At 42.6% G+C, this 22,007-nt stretch overlaps 1 protein-coding gene across 2 annotated transcripts in view; it reads left to right on the forward strand.

Annotated features, from left to right (window-relative positions):
* Window positions 1-20,787, forward strand: part of SLC68A1 (solute carrier family 68 member 1) — a 183,234-nt gene extending 162,447 nt beyond the window's left edge. For both annotated transcript variants that reach the window (XM_086922687.1, XM_086922688.1), the window contains one exon: window positions 14,025-20,787. In XM_086922687.1, the coding sequence (XP_086778813.1) occupies window positions 14,025-14,281 (257 nt within the window). In that variant the 3' untranslated portion in view covers window positions 14,282-20,787. The remainder of the gene's footprint in view (window positions 1-14,024) is intronic.
* Window positions 20,788-22,007: the final 1,220 nt, after the last annotated feature.

The raw sequence follows: 22,007 nt of genomic DNA on the forward strand, positions 1-22,007 counted from the left end.
CACACTGTTTATACATTCCCAAGGCGTGACTTCTTTCTCCATTGATGGTTTCCCCAGGACGTCACACCTATGCTAGACCTTGTGTCTATCTCTTCAGTTAACATTGGCCTTTGCCTCCCACGGGGTAAAAAAGGACTCATTTAGTTACTGTAATAAGATGTCGAGATGACAGGTGCGATAAAAGTTCAAGGCGGATGCTGCAAGTGTCTATACTGCCTTCCTCCTTACCATGACATTTTTGCTTCTGCACACTTTTTTAAAATGAGACCCACAGTCAGCAGAAAGATACATTCGAAGCTGTTCCCTACACAGCATTCTAAGACCACAAAGCCTTTTTGCCCAGTCGAAACTAGACATAGGAGAGATTCTCCCCACTTAAAGAAGACAGAGGACATGCCCATGTATCTCACTTTATATGCATCCCCACCTCTCTCGGGTAGTAACCTGTTGTGCCATCCACCCACCCTCACTTTTTCATGTTGCGTCTTTGCTTAGAGGGACCACTCGGCAGTGTTCTTGGGAGTGTGCCATGGAATGCTTCACAGCTGACCGACCTATCTAGCACTATCAGACAAGTCCAAAATGGGCAGGGGGAAGGGGGAGATTTCAGAACCAAGTGGTTTGTTCCTGAGATAATGATCAGATGGAGATGTTTTAGGCCAGAAGGGATATTGAGCCAGCTTTAGAAAAGGACAGAGACTATGACTTCATAGATCCTCATCCTCAAGTTATGCTGCCTGCTTGTGAGAAAAAGGGTTCACTGGGGACAATTTGGCTGAACTTTATTGGTGCCCATCAGAAGATAATCTTTCCAAATAAGAAATCACCTTCAGGTAATACTCTGTCATTTGATGAAGTAATGAATACTGCGGCAAGTGAAATTGTACGCAGCAGTTGTTCAATGCATGCTGCCGGAGTCATTTATATGTGAAACTGCTGAAACATCGGCTACTACTGAGATTTGTGGCCAATGCCTCCTTGCCCAGGCCAGCACAGTAATTTTGATAGTGGTGTCTACTATGGCAGTTTCCATTTGAGTAAAGTGAAATTATAAAGTACCAGAATCTGGACAGTTTATTTTTGGTGGAAGTATATCTGTACTTGTTGAGATTTTTTCTCACATCACCCATCCATCAGACATCCTTGCTGAGATGCCCCATTGTTCAATAGGAAAAGCAAAAGATTCTCTCACAACTTGAGCTTTCTCAGCTTGGTAGCGTGTCTTCCGAGTACAGGCCACTGAAGCTTGAGATTGATGCAAATTATATGGGAGCCAAACCTCAGTCCACCAAACCTTACTTGAAGAAGTGGATGAGCTTTTGTCTTTGATGCATTTTACCCACGCACAACCCACTCTCTCATCGAAGAGTTTGTTTCACTATACTTGTTAAGCCTAGTGAAATGTGGTCTTCATTGTGGTTCGGAGTGTAGAAAGTATCCTGAAAAAGAGTTTTTACTTTAAGGTCCCACTGCACCAATGCTTTCTAGAGTGTCTGAAAATGTTGTATATTTTCAACAGATCTCCCCAGTCACTTTTTGGAGCTTGAGGTCTCCTTACTGAAACTTCCAGGATCCCTCTTGCACAGAGTTGACATGATCTACGAAAGTAGCTTCAAAGATACCATTCACTTCTGAACAAACCTATTCATTTTTCATTGAAATGAGATAGTTATTTCTTTTTTTTCTTGAACTGGTTTCTGATTTCTACATAATTTACTTGAAACATTTGGTGGTCTATTTTATAATCCAGAGATGCCTAAAGATCATGCCTTGCATATATTAGATATTCAGCTGTGAATTATTAGGCAGAGAGGATAAGGGATTTCTACAGATCCCGACAGTTCTTGGTTTCCTGTGCTCAAGGCAATTTAGAGAACTTCTCAATAAGCAGGTAATCTCCACATGCACTATAGAATGCATCCATTTTCCATATCGGGAGGGAAATGTGGTTTTTCCAGGACGTGTTTGAGCTCATTCCAGAAGACAAGGCAATGGCTTCAACCCTTTTTGCAACATCCCTCTCTTAGATATTGGTGAAGCTGTTGGAAATCAGTAACCACTTTTTGCACGGATTGTTGTTTGTACTCTCACCCATGATACTCAACTGAACTGTACCTTAGGAATCTTTTTTCTTAAACTTACCTGCCAGTGGTTGGATTGTGCTGAAGTTATTATTCTATTCCCCTTTGCAGGAGAAGGAAAAGTTACTACATTTTTAAAATAGGTAACCAGCGAAGGTATCCCCGTAGGTTCCTTTCACCCCTCATTGTATGTTTGGCTGTCTGCCCTATTTTAAGGTTACATCTTCTGTGAGTTGTTGTTGCAGTAGTGATATTGCACTTCACTGTTTTTGCAGAGTCTTTACTCTGGGAGCAGGCCTCATTGCAGCAAAAGCACAGAAGAAGTAGTTCCCACTACATCAAGGGAAATTCCAGTTTGATGCCTTAGGACAGTAGATACCTTCTTGTGTGCCAGTACCTTCTCTGTGATATTGCAGGGCAATCGCCACACAGACAGATTACTTTCTAGGGCACCTCGCAATACATGCATTTTTAATTTCAAGGCCTCTATTTTCTTACATAAACCTCAGCCTCTACAGACCTCTCCAGGGTAGGAGAAGCCCCTAAGATCTTTTCCCAGACAAATTCCCCCCACTCCTCTCTGCCAGGGTATGTAACTCCTTGAAAACTCTCTCTCCTAGTCCTGTGCCAACCTTCAGAACTCTATCGCAAGTCACATCCCATGCCCTACAGATTGCAGTCCTTGGGTATAACAACACCACATCTAACTGACTCACTAACCACATAAATGGAATACTCAATCCACTGTTTGGTTCTCTTGGCGCTCACCATTTCTTTACGCCTTGCATGCTGTCTCTACCTTTTTATCCAATAACCACAGGGCTCTGCATTGCTCTTACCTTTGCCATAGCCATAATGCCCCTGCTCACTACATCCCATCTATCATACCAGGATCTCTATTGCATATAATACCCCCCCCCCTTATCTCATCTGTTCATTCCTCCAACCTCCTGTAACCTATGGCCATTTAAAAAAAAAAATTAAATGTTTTTATTGTAGTTACTTAACATACCAGTAATAGTGACAGCATACAGAGAAACACATAGCTTGGGTAGTTTACAAACATTCAAATTCTTTGCCATTATGAAATCGATAGCAATTCATAGTTTTTGCACATTCTCCATCGGTAACACAGTCCCTGCCAGGCCCCCCGACCCTCTCCCTACTCATCATCTGAACTATCTCCGTCCGATTCTGTTATTGGATCACAGATGTCCCCTCTATATGCATTCCAGGCTGACCAGATTTTAGTCCATTTTCGGGGGCTCTTCCGATTGGTATATACTGTCCGTTCCGTTACCATAATCAAATCCATGTCTCTGCACCAGCTCGCCAGTGAAGGTACTTCCACTGCACCCCATTTCTGTGCAATATTTCGCTTCGCTACCATGAGCCCCAACGTGAGCCATGTTTGTCCGTGGCGTGTGAGGTCATTGGGCTCCCATATATTGAGTAGGCACCTACGTGGCTCCGGTAAAAGTGATACCCCCATTGTCTGTGATATTGTACGCAGTATCTTTCGCCAATGCTCTGCTATAACTGCACATTCCCACAGTGTGTGTATAAACGACCCCTCCTCTCCGCATCCTCTCAGGCAATATGGATGTTGTGCCCTTTGTATTTTATGTAATGTGGTCCTAGTGTAGTATACTCGGTGCAAGATTTTAAGCTGCACTAACCGAAGTCTAGCAGAGATTCCCACCTCTTTGGGTGACGCCAGGGCCTCCTGCCACTCTGAGTCATCTACTTCTTCCACTTCTGCCACCCACTTGTTCCGTAAGGAGACCGTCGGGTCTGGTAGGTTGTTGATTAGTTTTCTATACGTGAGGGACGTGGCGCGCTTTTGCATAAAATCATTTAGCAGTCTTTCTTCCAACGGGGCCACCTATGGGACCTCGGTATCTGGCGGTAGGACCGCCAGCAATGCATGCCTTATTTGCGTGTATCTGTAAGTCTCAGTTGAGCCTAAGTTGCAATGTAGCTGAAGCTGGGTGAAAGGTATTACCGTCCCCTTGTCCCACAAATCGCCCACCGTGGAGATGCCTATATTGTCCCATTGTTCAAATCCTTTGCTGTTGCGCAGATGTCCTAGTTTTTTGGTGTCCCAAAGCGGAGTAAGTTTAGTGATAACCGCTCTCCACCACAGCCGTGCCTGTGCTGTGTGCCTTAATGCCACCGTATGCCTCGTAGGGGGGAAACATCCTTTACAACGTAACTGGTACAAAGCGGTACCGTTACGACGCAGCTTTAACAACGAAAGTCGTTACAACGACTTTTGCTGGAGGGCGCTCTAGGATAGGGGATAGTTTAATTTACTATCCAACACCTTCCCTACTATCCACGGGGACTGGTGTTGGAATAGTAAATTAAACTAATCACTATCAGCGCCCCCCAACGCAAGTCGTTGTAACGACTTGCGTTGTTAAAACTGCGTCGTAAAGCGACGCGTTGTAACGGTACGCGTTGTACCGTCATACATCCCTCGTAGGGCCTTCTAGTTTCAATGTTCGCTCTCTGTTGTATAAGACCGCCAGCATGTTATTGGTGCCCAGTTTGGCTCTATCCGCCCTATAAGCTGGGTCATCCTGAGGCGCGTGAATCCACTGATTGATGACCTTAAGCTGTGCTGCCCAATAATATGATTGTATGTCGGGGAATGATATCCCGCCGTCATACCAACTTTTATGCAGTTTTGCTTGTGCTATGCGTGCAGGACGGTGGCCCCATAAGAGCGTAGAGACCTGTGCAGCTATCTGTTTAAAATACCGGGGTGGGACTAGGAACGATGTGTTATCTAGTGCATAAAGAAACTGGGGTAGGGCTATCCTCTTGTATAACGCCGCCTTACCCAGCAGCGTGAGGCGTAGGGATGCCCAGTGTGATGTATCACTTCGTAAGCGCTCCAGAGGGGGTGCCAGATTCTTGGAAAAAAACTCTGCTGGATCTTTAGTAATGTATATCCCCAGGTATTTGAAGGATTCACTGGTAACTACCAGTAGACATTCGGGAGGGAGAAGTGGCGCTGGTTCTTTTAAGATAAAGAGGCCTGATTTAGACCAATTTATCATGTACCCTAACATCATCCCGAAAGTATCACATATGGTAAGGAGTTTTGTTTTAGAGCATTTCGGGTCTGTGAGGTACACTAGTATGTCGTCTACATAAAGAGAGAGACGATCCTCCCACCCTTCCTTCCACTGAATCCCTTTCAATAATGGAGTTTTTCTGATCAGTGTCGCCAGGGGCTCCAGGACCAGCGCGAATAGGAGCGGTGACAGGGGGCACCCCTGGCGCGTCCCTCTCCGTAACTGTATCTCACCTGATATATGTCCGTTAGCTGCCACACGAGCCAAAGGGTTCGTGTATAGGAGCCTTACCCATGCACAAAACAGAGTGCCAAATCCCAGACGGGGCAGGATCGCAAAGAGGTATTTCCACTCTACCATATCGAAGGCCATCTTTGCATCTAGTGATACTATCACTGCCGGTTCTACTAGTGATGGTGCCTTCGCCAGCGCCCCATGTAGGCGCCGGAGATTGAGTGCTGTGTTCCTATTAGGCATGAAGCCCGATTGGTCTGGGTGGATCAAGTGGGGTAAGTGAGTCATCAATCTATTAGCCAATAGTTTAGCTAAAATCTTTGCTTCTGTATTCAGCAGCGATATAGGGCGGTAGGAGGTACAGTCAGACGGGGCTTACCAGGCTTCGGGATTGCTACTATTGTTGCTATTCTCTGGTCTGGCGGTAGCTCGCCCTTTTCTAAGCTTTCTTTATACATTGCCAGTAAAGTCGCGCTCACGGTTCCCGCCATTTGTTTGTACCATTCTATCGGGATCCCGTTTGGTCCCAGTGCTTTGCCTGACTGTATTGACCTAATAGCTAATTGCAACTCTTAAATCGTAAAGTCCGTCTCTAAGTCCTGGGCTGCCTCATGCGTTAATGTCGGCATTTCTATATGTCGTAGGAACTCTACTATCTCCGCCCCTGTTACCTCAGATGTCGGTGTGTAAACCTCCCGGAAATGACCAGCCAATGTGTTCACTATATCTTCTAGGTCCGTCGTAGGATGGCCCCCCTTCTTTCGTATGTGCCATATTTCCCTAGTGCCAGTCACTCGCTTATCTAGCCACGCCAATAGTTTTCTGGCTTTATCCCCTACATCGTATATTTTGTGACTATACCTGCCTCTGTCTTGCCTCGGTGGTGCTCTCTATGTTGTTGTTGCCTGAGGTGTAGGGCGTGTGCTGTGTCTGGTGTCTGATTTGCTGAGTGTTCCTTGTCTGCTGCCTGTAGTGCTATTTCAAGATCTGTGAGTTCTCTCTGCTGTTTTCGCTTATGTCCTGTAATAGAAGCTATGGCTTGCCCCCTAAGGACGGTCTTATGTGCTTCCCATACTATTGATGGCTAACTGAGTGATGCTATATTTTCTTCAAAGAAATACTTTGTGGCTGCACGGAGTTCCTTCTTTATGCGGGGAATGTGAAGATACCCGGGGTAGATAGGGTAAGTCCTCCGGTTCGCTGTTCGATGATAGGAAAAAGTCACTATGACCGGGGAGTGATCAGAGATACCTCTGGGTTTAATGTTTACCTCTTTGACGTTTGGTAGGTTTGTGTCTAACAACAGAAAATAATCTATCCTGGATAGACTATTATGCACGGCTGAGTGATATGTGTATTGGCATGTTGTGGGGTGTGTGTGCCTCCAGACGTCCATGAGTCCCATTGCCTCTGTGAAACCCTGGAGTCGAGAGGTACCAAGTGGTGGGGTTTTGGGCGGGTATTTGTCTATGGTGTGGTCCATTATAGCGTTGAAGTCCCCTCCGATGATAAGGTCACCCTCCGGCAGGGCCAGGAGGAATTCACTAAGTGCTGGAAGTGCCACTGCGTGTAGCGCTGGTGGGATGTAAACTGATACCACATTAAGGAGTCTGCCTTCCCATTGACCCTGCACTGCTGCAAACCGCCCCTGTTCATCTGTTTTAGTTTGGAGCACCATAAAGGAAGAGTTTTTTTCTTCACTAGTATGCCTGTCCCTCTAGATCCCGACGAGAACTCAGAATGTACTGCCATTTTATACCCCCATATGTCCCAATGCTTTACATGCCGTCCCCATAAGGTGCGTCTCCTGCAGTAAAGCTAACATGGGGCAGTCGCGTTTCAGTGCCTGTAGTACCAAACCCCTCTTTATCTATCGCCCAGACCTCGGACGTTCCACGTTACTACCTTTAATGCGGTGACTCGGGTGTCCTGAACTACCGTCTGGGTATCGTCAGGTTGTGAACCTCTTGTCATGGATGCCATATGTACACATCGGGAATTGCTGCCTAACCCTCACAGTTAAAGATCCGCCGACTATTTGAATCTCTGCTGTACCGTCAGGATCATCACAAATCAGAACATAACTACAAAAATTCTGAACGTTCCCCCCTCTGTCCCTCCCACCCACCCTGCCTCCCTGCTTAACGGACTTAGAACTACCCGCTACCCCAACTCAGCAGAGCGCTTCTTCCCAATCCCAACCATTGTACTTGCTTGACAGGGGTAAAGAGTCCAAGGAAGCTACAGTCCTTCTTCTCCTCCAGGGCCTGCTTTAGTCCAGTGTCCAAGACGACAGGACCGTGTTCGTTGTGGAAGAAAAACGACCTCCCAGGTGATCGTGGAAACAGTTATTCTTGAACTGCTTCATCTGCCTCCGATCTTGGTGATCGATTTCGGATCAGGACGTCGTGTTTCTTGGCTTCCTGTGTCGGTCACTTTTTTGACCTCCAAGAAACTGCGCCGCCGCCGGGAGACCGCCACTGTGTAATCCGGGAACAGTCTAATTATGGATTCGAATTTGGCGGGGCGACTGGTCTGGGGGGAGCTCCCGGTTTAGGCCTACCGCCTGGGACCCTATGGGCTCTTTCTACAGAGAAAAAACTGGAGAGACCCTTCGGTTGCAGTCTCATTTTCACCAACTCTTCCACATATAGTCCATAGCTTGAGTTCCTTCGCTTTCTGGAATAACAAGAATGCGGACGTTGTTCCTGCGTGAGCGCCCCTCCTGATCATCGAGCTTCTCCGCTAGTTGCTTGTTTTCTGCTTCGAGTCTGTATAGGGCTGTTTGTAGTTCCCCTGCATCCGACCCCTAAAGATTTCGTGACTATCACCACCTCCTTGACTCCGTCTGCCATTTTCTGGAAGTCTGCACGGAGTAGATTGACATCCGTCGATATAGTCTCCGCTGTGGTTTGAACATTCAAAAGGGCTGTCTTAATGTCTTCCAATGTAATCTTTTTTGCCCCATCGCCCTCTGATCCTTTGCCCGATGAGGCGCGCCCCTCCGGTAGTGGCAGGGAGCTTTTACCGTAAGTAAATGTGTCCAACTTGGCCTACATACTTTGATTCCGTGGGCCTCTTCCCACCATGGTGTCTTCGCTAGCACGCTAGATGTCGCACAGTGGTGTGTTTTTTGCCTCCCTGGAATGTGGGCCCTTCCAGACGCCAAAAGTGGGGCCCCACACCGATTTTGTATACAGCCAGCGAGGCTTGGATGGGTGGATGCGCCACTGCGACCTGGCCCCCAGATCCCCGGGTTTGCGTCTTTGTTGTCTCTAATCTTGAGCCCGTGCCTGCACCTTTTGTGTCCTTCTTGGTGGCGTTTTACCCCGCTTTGCTGTTAATATTCGTTGGGGCTACTGGGGTCATGCGTGGGCCCCGGACTCGCTTTTGCATCTGAGCGCTCTCACCCAACGGGGGGGCGAGGGGGAGAAGGCCGGTATCCGATGGGCGCCACAAAGCGTAAAAAATACTGCTCCAGCTGCTTTAGGGTTCTACGCCCGCACCCACTCCCGGCCGCTCACATTCATTGCCTGCAATTAATCGAGCTCCTGGTTGCCGTGTGGTTCGCAGGCCTCTCCGCGCCCTTTGTCGCTTCCGCCGCCTCCTCGCCGGCCACTCGGCTTACTGCTGGGTCTCTCGGGGTGTCTTTGCTTTCCGCACGTCCCGTTCCGATCGGATGCGTTTTTCGTTCACGGGCTTCCCGGATTAATCGAGGCCCTGGTCTCAGTTTAGGTCATAGGCCGCCGTGTGTTCGCCCGGTTTCTGTCGTTCCTCGACGTCGAAGCTGCCGCCGCTTTACACCGCTCATTGCCGCCTGGTCCTAGACCTCAGCAGAGGCCCCTGGAACACCTTCATATGTCGGATTTCTGGCCGGATTGTTGGAAAGGACTACGCCGTCCTCGGAGCTCTTCGGTTAGGCAGCCATCTTGCTCGGCTGTCAGCCACGCCCCCCCCCCCCCCCATCTTGCTCGGCTGTCAGCCACGCCCCCCCCCCCCCCTATGGCCATTTTTGCCATGTACAACAGTACCAGTATCCAAATAAAATGATTGAGAGCAAAGGAATTGATAGACGGTAAGGAGAGATGAAAAGGGAACAAAGGTAACAAAGAAATAAAATAGGTAACAAGTAAAAATAAGAGGGTAAAGAAGGAAAGAAAGTAAGCAAGCAAAAAGGAAAACGAGTAAATGGAAAGGAGAATGGAATAGTAGGAAAAAAGAGTAAAGGGACAAAGAAGAATTGACAAGTGGGAGAAACCATGTTAAAAAAGAGCAAAAGAGAATGGGAAAAGTGTGAATGTAAGAAGGCAATGAAAAAAAGGAAGGTAGGAAGGAAAGAAAGAACGTCAAAAAAGTGAGAAAGAAACACAAAGAGAAGAAAAGGGCGACTACAGAGAGGAAAAGAAATTGAATGGAAGAAATAACTAATATATAGCAAGAGGAAGAAAACTGAAAAAGGCAGCGAGGACAGTGGAAAGCGAGGAGAAGAAAGAAATAGAAAAGGGAGAAAAAAAGGAAAGGTGTGAAAGAGGCAAAAGGGGCTGGGTGAAGAAAGAAAAAATAAAAATGGAAGAATAAAAGAATGCAAAGAGAGGTAAAGTAAAGAAAGGATGAGAGAAAGTAAAGGAAGAAAAAAGACCAAAAAACAGAATGAATAAAATGGGAGGCGCGAGAAATAAAGAGAATGAAATGTAAAGTTACAAACATTTAAACATTCGGAAGAAGAGGGAAAAGGGAATTTAGAAAAATGAAGCAAGAAACTTAGAAATATCAGGAACATTGTTTAAACGATAGGAATAGAAGGAGTAGATAAGAAGTGTGGATGTAAAATGAAATGAAAAAAAAACAATCAGGAAAACCTAGTAGTAATAAAAAAGCGAAGGGTAAGGAAAGAGTAAAGCAGAAAAGGATAAAAAAGCGAAGGGTAAGGAAAGAGTAAAGCAGAAAAGACTTGAAGCAACATACAGAAAAAGGAAATCCGAAAGAACTTGGAATAGAATTCATAGTATACAAAAGGGCAAACAAATAGGTAAAAAGGATGAATTGATAAAGGATAGGAGAGGTGAAGGACAAAGTGAGAGTAAAGAAACTGAAGAGATGAGTAGGTAAATGGAAAGGAATGGTAGAAAGGCTGAAATAGCAAACTGATTAGAAGCATATGAAGAAGGGGGATGAGCAGTATGCCAGAGTGAAACAGACAAAGATGTAAGAGGTGGTAGTTCTGGGGAAGGAGACGCTGAGAAATTGAAGTTTATCTAATATGAGAGGTAAACATGTAAAGGAAAACTGAAAGGTGACAATGCCACTGATAATATTATGATCCTTGGCATTTTATTGCTATTCGGTGTGTGATGGTTGCTCTTTCACAAGGTTGCCTTATTTGGTTTACTTAGGGCCTTGAAGATAATGTAGAGATTGGTATACTGAAGTAATTATTTGCATTTTGTGGCCATTCAGTGCTTTATGATAGTCATGCAATAAGGTTGCTGTTTTGAAATATTGTGGGCATTTCAGCCATTATGTAGGATCTGGCATAAGATGTCCTTCATCGGGATATTGTGGGCATCCTAGGTATGAATCTGAGCATTACTGTTATAATGATGCATAGCACAATGTGGCCACTATTTGCATATTGTCATTATTCTAGGTATTATGTTGGCCATCCACGCATACTGATGGCTATCCCTGGCATAAGGTGACACTGATGCATTTAATGAGCATCTTAACATAAGGCGAGCAGTCCTGAGATTGATGGTTATCATTAGCTTATCAGGATGTGATTGTGATACATGAGCATGTAAAGCAGTTTCTGTAAATGTGGGGCAGTAGTACAGCTAAGTACCGGATGTAAAGACTAGCTGGTATTAGCCATACTCATGCATTTACTACAAATGAAAAGCTGGTATTAAGGCTGTTTGTTATATTTTTTATACATGCTAGTTTTTGTCTGAATTGTTGGCTTCTTCACCTAAAATTAAAATCTGGCCTCTCGGAACAAAATATTGTTATTTATGTTATGTCAGTCTAATATAAGGGCAAAAAACACAGTTGATGAACAGAATGTGGAACAATGTCATACATTCACCCCAGTACAAGGATCTGGGCCTAAATCCATCGTTTTTTTGCACTCCACACCACCCTGGGTCAGACACTGGCTATATGCAAATCAGCTCTGACCCTGCGCCCCATGGGAACAGTCCAGTCCGAACTACCAAGCCATGTCTTTCCCAGACCGGAATCAAGCATCCAAGGACCGGTTTCTGGCTATCAGCCTTCATTCAGCGTGGATAGCTTGACTCCAGTGGTGTGGAGAGCCTGGGACTCACGTCTGAGTATACCCAGCACACTCGGGGTGAAAATTGCAAAAAACACAGTTGATGAACAGAATGTGGAACAATGTCATAGTTCGGACTGGACTGTTCCCATGAGGCACAGGGTCAGAGCTGATTTGCATATAGCCAGTGTCTAACCCAGGGTGATGTGGAGTGCAAAAAAACGATGGATTTAGGCCCAGATCCTTGTACTGGGGTGAATGTATGACATTGTTCTACATTCTGTCCATCAACTGTGTTTTTTGCAAGTCTAATGTAAGGGGACACATTGTATTTCCACCTTGTGTTAATATTTTCTGTTTGAATGTAATTAATGCTTACTTTTAACACATTGCTGATGCCCTTTTCTTGGAGTCAGGGAGCACGTTACCCTGTTTATGGCTTTATAGTACAAATGGAAACATTACATCATTTATATTAAGAAAGCTTTTAAAACATCATACAAACCAATACACCCAGAGAGTGTACCATTGGTGCTAGTTTATAGATGTGTCTACTGCTTGAACCTGTAAAACCTGAGCTTTATTGTTTAAACCTTTACGGCCCAGCTGACTGTTGACTGATGGCATGGGGGATAATGCAAGGATGTAGCACATTGAAGAAAGATATACTATAAACACCTTTATAAATGATAGAAAGCCATGTCACATTTCATAACAGGATTACGTGAACTGCCTATACAAGCTATAACATTTAAACCACTTTTGGAGGTAACCGAACAGAAAAAAACTCAGTTTTGCTATGTTTTCTTAGTGTTAGATTGTTGGGTGAAGGAAATCCTCACACCAAAAAAGTATCAGACGTGCCTGGCACACTATGAAAGTGTTGCAATTTGTCATTGTTGCTTTTCAGATCATCTTTTAAAGCTTATTTTATTTAGCAGTTTATGTAGAACTGCCCCATTTGGACCATTTTTAACATGATCTTTGGGAGTGGGTTGCCTTAACACCCCTGGGAAAAATCAATCTCAGTAAGCACTACTTTAATATTTTGGTTTATTTTATTAGAATCTTCTAAGGACCGCCTTGAAAATGTTTAGTTTTTTAACAAATTTGTTTTTTTTAAAAAGCTGAGATGTGAAAAGCACCATTTGGCCTAATTGTATTTTTTAATGTTCTCAGGGAGAAACCTAGACTGTTCTTAGGGAGAAACCTGGACACCACCTCTCAACATTCCAGGAATGTTCCAGCTCATCTGCTCAGTGCTATGAGAATTGTGATTCGGAGTACGAGGCAATTAATTTTCTATCTGTTCTTTGGTCTCTTGGGCATGGATGAGGGCTTTGACTTGGGATGTCTGAGGACATGTTAAATGTCTGTCAGGGCAGTCGGGGTGTTTTAGACCAGCTGCCTTTGTCTGAAAGCTGCAAGCCTCAGAGGTTTAAGTGATGGCCTCATGGGATGCTTAAGTATCAGGTAGGCATCTCTATACCTCTCCAAGCTGGCAAGAGGCAGTGCCTCTGATGAAACTGTTGTGATGACAAGCACTCTCGCTATGCTTATTAAGCACAATGCCTAGCTTGAATAGATAGAACCACTGCCCTCTACGCCACTGCAGTCTGCAACACTCTATGCCAATGCACTCCACATCAGTCCATTCGATACTCCACTATACACCATGCAACTCCACTCTTTGCCTCTCCAATACCCAACACTCAGTGCCACTCCACTCTGCAACACTCTCCTCTACCCCACTAACTTTTAGCCATGCTGAACAGCCGCCAGGCTGGTGTACAACATGGCTAAAACACATTAGCAAAGCCAATTGCTCTTGCATAGGCGTGACATATTGGCTTTGCCAATGCTTGTCTACAATTACTGTAATCTTGAAATGCTCAAACAAGATAAATTCTATTTAGACCATTCTTCTATGATTCAAATATGATCATAGATTATACAAACGCCAGTTTAGTGTTCTTGTTGTGACATTTAAAAATATATATATTTTCTGCCAATATATTTTTTTCTGCAACTGATAGTGCCACCAACTGGATTTTCAAATTTGCTTTGGTTTCCTCCATTTAATCCTGAACTTCATGAAGGCCTCTTCAAAGACAGTTATCTTAACCTCAGTCAAGTGCTCAACCGTAAACTGATGGCAATTTTACCTCATAAAATCTTTCCACTCATGCTAGAAAGTTGGGAAATTACTGCAGTAGTAGTGTGAACCAAAACATTTGTGTTTGGCAATCCATGCCTGTACTGTTCCCTTTAGTGTACAAAAAAAAGTAAAGAGTAGAATGTTGTTCTTTGTACCGTTCTGTTTCTGATACGCACACTATTTTATTTCAGGACATGACATTTTTCAGCGGGACGCCATGAATAATGTTGTAAGTGCCCAGCCACAGCTCGAACCCAGCGCAGTATGGACTACAACTCTCCGTCAGGGGTGCTTCTACCTTCTCGTCTACGTTCCAATCACATGTGCATTATTGCAGCTCTTCATGTGGTCCCAATTCAGCTTACACGGAAAACGCCTCCAGACAGTGAAGGCCCATCGCCAAGCTGCATCCCAGAACAGGCCGCCTCAGGACATTAAGACCATTTAACAAATCAAGACCAACTGATTGAGAATTGCAGAATCTGCTGTGAATGTGAGCCTTTGGATCAAATGTATATTCACTTCATTATCATTTCAGCACGGACTGGGTAAAGGGAGTGAAAGCTCAAATACGCACGCCAAGCACTTAAATATTTCTAACACAAGGGATACATCCCTACATATTTAATCAAGTTTTTATGGAAAGACATTTAGTGAAAAGGGATTTCCCATGTAAACAGTATCACAGAATATGGAAAAATTGTGTATAATAATTTTGTTTTAAAATGTATGCAAGCATATCTGATTAATTTGGGAGTTCTTATACATCTGGTAGCTTGCTTTCTGGGTCTAGTACACAAGGGCCAAGCTTTGTGCACGTTTACTACCTTTAAAACACATAGCTGAGCCCCTAAAAATTATGCCAAATGTACATGACATCTGTACACAAACCCAGTTTTCGATATCCTAAATTAATAATAGGGTCTGATTCACAAAACGTTATGCACATTTAAGTTCTACTTAGTCATTCTAAAGTGCCATTGCAGACCTAAGATCCTGATTTCCAGAATGTTGGTCTTCAGGCATTTGCGTTTGTAGATAGCACTTATGACTACAGAAAGTCCCTCAGTGTGACTGTATTTACACATCTGCCATGTGAAGATTTGCGGTAGGAACATGGTTATTTCAGTGGGAAAGGTAAGCAGTTGAGTTTTGGGAATGTGTTGATAACCCACAAAATATGTAAGCATGTGGTATTCACATTGACCAAAATGGCCAGTGAATTTGCAGATCAAAGATAAGTTGCACAAGATTGAGTAAGAATGCAAATTGTGTGGCAAAAGTTTTGAAGTGCCTCTTCATTTTGAATCGGGTTACAGGAGAAAGGGGTTTCTTCACAAGAAAAAGTATTTTCCAGCATGAGAAAAAGAAATGTTATGGCGCATTTGTTTGGTAAAAACACTAACGGTCCAATTCAGCGTTAGGCATACAAATGAACATCTAATATTTTAAAAGGTTTCCAGAAATAGGTTTATGATAAATTGGTAACTTTATAAAAATGTTTGGCAAAATCCCAAGACTTGTAAAACTATTATTTTTGTGTGTGACATATGCCATAATTAGTCTTATAGAGATCCTTCTCACACCCCAACTAATGTGGATATTGAGCAAGTGGAGATCACCAAAATCTTGTATGTTCCTCCATAATAACTGCATGTGCCAGGGCACTTATACATACTTGCCTTTCCTGTGCGCCCGGACTCCTTTGCGGTTCTGCCGTACCAAACTGTCAGATGTTCGGCGTTTCTTTTTTTATTTATTTGCTCCCTTAAGTGGACTGTTGTCTTCAACACAGTAATTTTCTACCATCACACTGAAAAGAGCTTTTTTCTTAATCTTATCCGTTCTAGGGACTTTTGAGAATGAAGAGTTAGCATACCATCCTTGAAGGAGAGCACACTTGGAAACACAGTCCCGTTATTGAGGCTAGCATAGAATGCCTACATTGCTTCGATTGAGGTTTCCTCCATATGCTACCAGAAAGAGTCTCTGCCACCAAAAGATGGTGGACATTGTTTTCATGCACCAAAGAACAGCACTGTTGTACTTCGGTTGTGGTGATCACACTCAAATTGACAGCACATGCATGATGTTTAGAAGTGAATGGTTGCTTCCTTTCTTTCTGCCACTTTGAGGATACTTGTTCAAATCAGAGGGACTTGTTCGGAATGTTTTTTTAAGTAGTAAAGAAAGAAGCTGGTCAAGAGTCTGTCCAATGAGTTAACAACTGCATAAAGAGTTCTCCATCGCTAGGGAATAGTTCTGCCCCACCCAGCATCCACTGAATCTCTCACAACTCGCACCCTTCCAACAATAAAACCAACAACAGAAAGTCAAAGTTGAAACTAACCACTTGTTCCTCCTTTGTGTTATTTGTGTAGTCCTATAAGAGATTCAGGCCCGATTCTTACGCAGTGTTGACAATGGAGAACCATCTTTTTGCCAGTGCCATTTATTAGCTGTAGGTTGAACATGTATAATTGGATGTAACTTTCTGGCAGTCATCTTTATGTTAGGATTTGTAATGTTTAGGATGTGTGGATTAAGGTTTTAAAAGCATTAGTTTCCTATTTTCCTACATTCTCCTCCTCGACCACCAGATCATTGCTTACCTTACGATCCTCGTAGTGGTTTCTTCAATTGGCAGATCAATACCCAAGACCTGAATAGTGAAATGACGTATCGAAATATAAAGCCAGTATCTTCTACCTGTCAACCTGAACAAAAGGTTCTTTTGGACAGATTTAGCTGTGGTAAAGATTTCCTTTCTAAATTGCCCTCTGCCTTCGACCTCAGGTTCACCCTTTCCTCTAAAGTATACACTGAATAATCTAGACTCCCACAAGCAAATTTAATGCAAATTAACTAACATGCAAAGCAAGATGGAGTCTTTTTAAAAGACAGAAGGGTCTCCCGTTAACGTTTTGAGCTGTAGCAGTTTGTACCAGCTTTAATGAACTAGGGCAGAGATCAAGGACAAAAGTCCGACTGAATGATCTGCATCACAGACATCTGCAGTAAAAGTAATGCTTTAGGGTGTTCAGTTTTGAATAAAATGAGGACATGCAGGGGTAAACTATATTAAAGTCCACCAGGATGCCAGCCAGATCCCTTCATGCATTGTCTGATTGTTCTCTTTGGTATTGCGTGGTTTGGTTTAGGTTGATGGTGGCTTTTTGACCACACAAATATATCTTATGGAAAGTCTGTTGAGGCGGTACCAGGACTGGGAATAGCCTATAACTGTCATCTAGCCTGCACTGATTAGACAGCGAGGTTACTTGGATGTTGTCTCTTCTTGTTGCTTTTTAGCTTTTGCTAAGTTAGATATTATGTACAACCATGGCGTTTACACCGGGGTTCATCCATTGTAAAGGGCAAAGGATGATATAGTTAATATTATTGGAGTGAGTCCAGGGCAAATTTATATCAACCTCTTGTGTCTCTAAATGATCAGAGAAGTGAATTTGAAGAATCTCGGGGTGGGGGTGGTGGTAAGTCCTGGGACACCTTTCCAGCCTAGCGTATATAGCTCAAACTGCAGATTATAAGTTAATTGTGAGGTGAACTGGGGAAGTACCATCCCAACCCAGTTTAAGTTGTCTGGGGTAAACCTAGAAGCAATTAACAAAACATGTTCAATTGACCATGAACAGCTGTTCCAACCCTCCTTCATTTGTCTGAGTAAAGCTAAGAGTTAGACCAGCCTTCTCATTTGACTGTGGGGGGTAAAGTCCAGAGTGTCTGTACCAACTCCGCGTTAGCTGTCTTTGAGATAAATGAAGGAATGGTGTTAGCCCCACTTACCCCAGGAGTAGTGCTTCTCGTTGAGAGTAAGGTTTTTTTCTAACTCTTGGCCCTTTTCAGGTCCAAAATGAGAAGATGCCACAGGAAGAAGCCTTTAACCTTTCCTCCCATTATCTAAACGTCTGCTCTGGTACTTTAAGTGGAAAGGTAAAATACAAGCGGGGAGCAGAGGAGCAACCAAGTGATACTGTCGACCAAGGGAAGGAAGAACCATTAACAAAGAAAGAGATTGGGCACACAGGAGGAATCATAACAATACGAGCTGTAGCCTCTAAAATGGATTTCTAGCAGCTTTAGCAATGGAGTACAGGTACTCTACCTGAGTAGCAATGCGCTACAGTATTTCCAAATGGCCTAGAGGTCAGAAGAGGCTCATACACATGAACTTTCACTGTATAGCCGGGAAGTAAATCTATGCAGCGGAAAGTTGGGAGGATACGGTGTGTATTTTTGTACCTCCATTCCTCAGATTATAATGAATTGAAGCTTACAGGGTACCAGAAACCTTTTTTATTTTTATTTATTTTGAGTGTAGTATTTGATTTACATTTTTTCTATTTGTAGAAAAGCAGTACCCAATTGTAGCAGTATAATCTTGCATGGTCCATGGTTTTTTTCTGTTTCACATTTGCATTCCTTAAAGCACTTGGTCAACTATATGGCATGTTCTAATTAATTTCTTGTACACTGTATGCAAGTTTTAAATGACGTGTTTTTCTATTTATTTAACAACAGGAAAGTCCGAGAATTGTGTATTACAGTGCTTGTTCCTTTCCCAAAAAATTAGATATTCAAAGAGCTGTGAAGAAAATAATCTGAATGAAAAGAAACCTTCATTTATAGTCTTTTTCTATTGTACGGGCACATGTTTGAAGAGTGAGAAAACTGCAATTCATGTGTTCTTCATTTTTGTATTCTCACCCGGTTGAGCTTCAGTTTCAAAATGTACATCATGCCAAACTGTGTTATGCCAAAACCTCTATGGCCAACACATTGTATTTATTGAGCTGCTTGGATAGAGGTTTCAGTGGTGTGTTGATCATCTGGCATTCAGGTTCCTTGTGTATCAAGGCTTGTTCTGAATGACACCACCTCAGTCCCAATTTCCCTACCCTTCTCAGACATGTACTGTTTAACATTTACACTGCCAGGGATAAAATGCATTTTATATCTGTGCGTTTGATGACATATATATGTATATGAAAAACTTTGAAATGGCTACGTAGTGCTGTGCATGTTCCTGTCATACTTTTACATCCGATTTTAAAATCAAGTCTTGCTTCTAAAGGGAAAACTGATGCGTCCTTGTGCCATACTCTACTGTTTCTACTTTTTCAGACTTTCATACTGTGAAGATTTCCCTGCTGATTTTGGTGGGTAATGGGGCCCATGTATTGCATTTTACAAAGGGTTACCATTAGGTTGTTAAATAAAGCATGTTTGCTCTCTGCTCAACATACTAAGTGGGGTTACTGCCTTCTGTTGATGGTGTTACCTCCTGTTAGTTGCCCATCCCCGAATTATGGACTTGAGAGGAAGGCATGTAATAAGGGAAAAGACAATTAATATTCTTTAATGCCCAAAAGTGTGTGGGCATATTATGGGCACCAGTCCCCTGAGTCTCACCCAGCACAGGCTAAACACACTAATCCTGGAATCCAAGCATACAGTAGCTAATGCCAACATTCTAAGAATTATGATTGGCTGAGTCCATCTCATCATCCCATAAATGGTGCGAATGGATATATATTTTTAGTGTGCCATTTTGGAAAATAAATTGCCATTATGAAACCCTTTGCTGCTTATTGAGGATTTGAAAACCTATTTTATTTATTTGATGAGTATTGTACTGCACTGGTAGGTCGCCTTGCAAACATCTCATCTGATTTATTTTTGAACTACTTGCAGTGAAACAAACGGAGTTATCACTTTACCCTGAGCGACCTCTCTGCCACTGCCAACACATAGACGCCTACAGAGATTGCAATTAATTCTACATAAATCAAAGTAAAATTATGTTAAGTGCCTCTGTGTTTGCCCAAACTGTCGTTTATTAACCTGTTTTGATGTGTCATCTGATTTGCAAAGGATATATTTGTATTATGTTAAAAACAATGTAATTAGTGACAAAACTATTGTTATAAATCATGGCATTATGTTTAGAATTTGTTGTATATCCCTTTATCAATTTGCACAGTCTATGTATTGTCTTTCTTTTACCACCCACATCTGTACTACAGGAATGACTACCAGGACTTGGTTTTTTGTTGAGATGGCAGTGTAATAGGAAACACGAGCTTGGCAAGGATTTGTCTTTAGAACAGTGTAATGTGCTCAGAATACAGCAGGATTTAAAGTGCATAGAAATAAAACATGATGTATTAATGTTAAGTGTTTTTAGAAGTCAAATACTTGCCTTGTCGTAAATATATATACAAATCCAAGTGTTCATGGCCCTCAGGGGCACTGCTGATTTAAAATGAGTTTCTACAAGGTGAAGAGGTCCTTTTGAATCAGGCGTGCACCTGCAAGACGACCCCCCAAATGTGTTTATGTTCTCTGTCTTTTTTAGATTTTGTGCTAATCAGAGAATGAGTGGAAATTTAGAAATGCTCTTTTGTATTAGCAAATTCAGAAGTGTTACTACCCACTTACCTTCAGCAATGGTTAATATTAAGTTGTGTCCCTTATGTATCAATGCATTTCCCCATTGACACAGAAATCCTTTGATACATCAGGCAATGTATCTTCATTTCTCTTATAACTTTGGTGATGATGGGAATGCCGTCCAGGGAAACATTTCTTATAATCAAGATTTGCATTAAATGTACAATATTTACTACTCGCTATGAGGACATGTCTGACTGCCTTTGTAGCGTTCCTGTTGTGACAAGTCTGCAGAGTTTTCTGTTTATATCTTTTAAGAACTGTTTGAAAAGACAAAATAAGATGACATGTATATGATCAAATATCATACCAGAATACTTTTTATTAATCTCAGGATGTACCTAACTACACATCATGAATGGACCAAACCTTTTATTACAGTTCTTACCGCCATGTCCAAGTATAAAATTCAAACCATGCATTTGTGAATTCACATTGTCTGTTCTTATGTTCATATTTCATAAAGACATATTTTTCGGAGATTGTACTCATGTTGTCTTTTATAGTTGTTTGTTGTCTGAAAAATAGTGTTTTGTTTGCAAAATGCAATTCTCAGTCTTGGGTATTCCTTACCGCTATTATAAACTTACGGGCCCTTTAGAATTTCTGAACAGTTTGCGAAATTGTATTTCTAATTAAATAAAAAAATATTGAAAGTGTTTTGTAAAGCACCTAGGGATAGGATGCACCCAGAACAGAGATATTGCCTCTCCCAGGCTTTCAGTTCTCAATGCCTCCCTAGATCTTTAACCACTGGTAATAACTGTGGGTGCATTTCATTTTTGTTTTAGCTTTTCAAACCGGTGATCATCTATATCCAAATGAGTCTTGGATCTTCGCCAATAGAGACAGCGTAGGCGAATTGTACTTTTCCATCCTTGCCATATGCTCTTCATCTTAATTCATAACCACCACAATAGGATAGCAAGTAAGAGGCTGAAAAAAAGGCGTTTGGGAGGGTAGAAGAAAGCTTGAATGACTAATAAAACTGATCCTTGAGGTGTTTCTGCCTTCCTTGGGAAGGCACATGGCTTCACAATTAAAAATAAATCACTGATCTCCAAGTGGAAGTGAAATAACTATCTGCAATAGCAATTATCCACAATAATGCTTCGGCTTTTCGCGTCCACCTTGAAGACTTACCTCGAGGAGGGCAGTTTGCACTTTAATAACATTAGCATTTTCATTATGCTATTCATAGGGCGTTAGATTCTTTAAACACAGGAGCTTCTGTGCCTTATGTTACAGTAGAAACATCAAGTTTATTAGAGTACTTTACATCTAGTCTTGTGAAGACTGCTTAGCTCAAGCTGGACTGTTTAGAAATGCATTGCCTGATTTTTGTAGAAGTTTAAAGTCGCCTTGGAAAGAGAATGAGTACAAAGAGCTAGCTTTATATGCTGAAAATCTTAGGTGAGTGTATAATGAGATGGCCCTTGCAATATAGAACCAAACCTCCTATAGAACCAAACCTCTTTTAATGAAAACCAAATTGTTAGTAACGGGGAGGGGACAGCATTAAGCCCCCTAGAATTCCACAGCCAAAATGACTAATGGACTGTGACATGGGTCTGTATGACATCCTAATGCTAAATAAAAACCAGGTGGAAACAATGGGTAAAAACAAATTCTCCTTGTTTTCCTATGCGGAACACTGGTAATGTATGTGACGGTAAACAACCTTTACGACGTGGTCAAAA

Source organism: Lissotriton vulgaris, chromosome 5, assembly GCF_964263255.1.
Source record: "Lissotriton vulgaris chromosome 5, aLisVul1.2, whole genome shotgun sequence".
NCBI classification, from domain to species: domain Eukaryota; kingdom Metazoa; phylum Chordata; class Amphibia; order Caudata; family Salamandridae; genus Lissotriton; species Lissotriton vulgaris.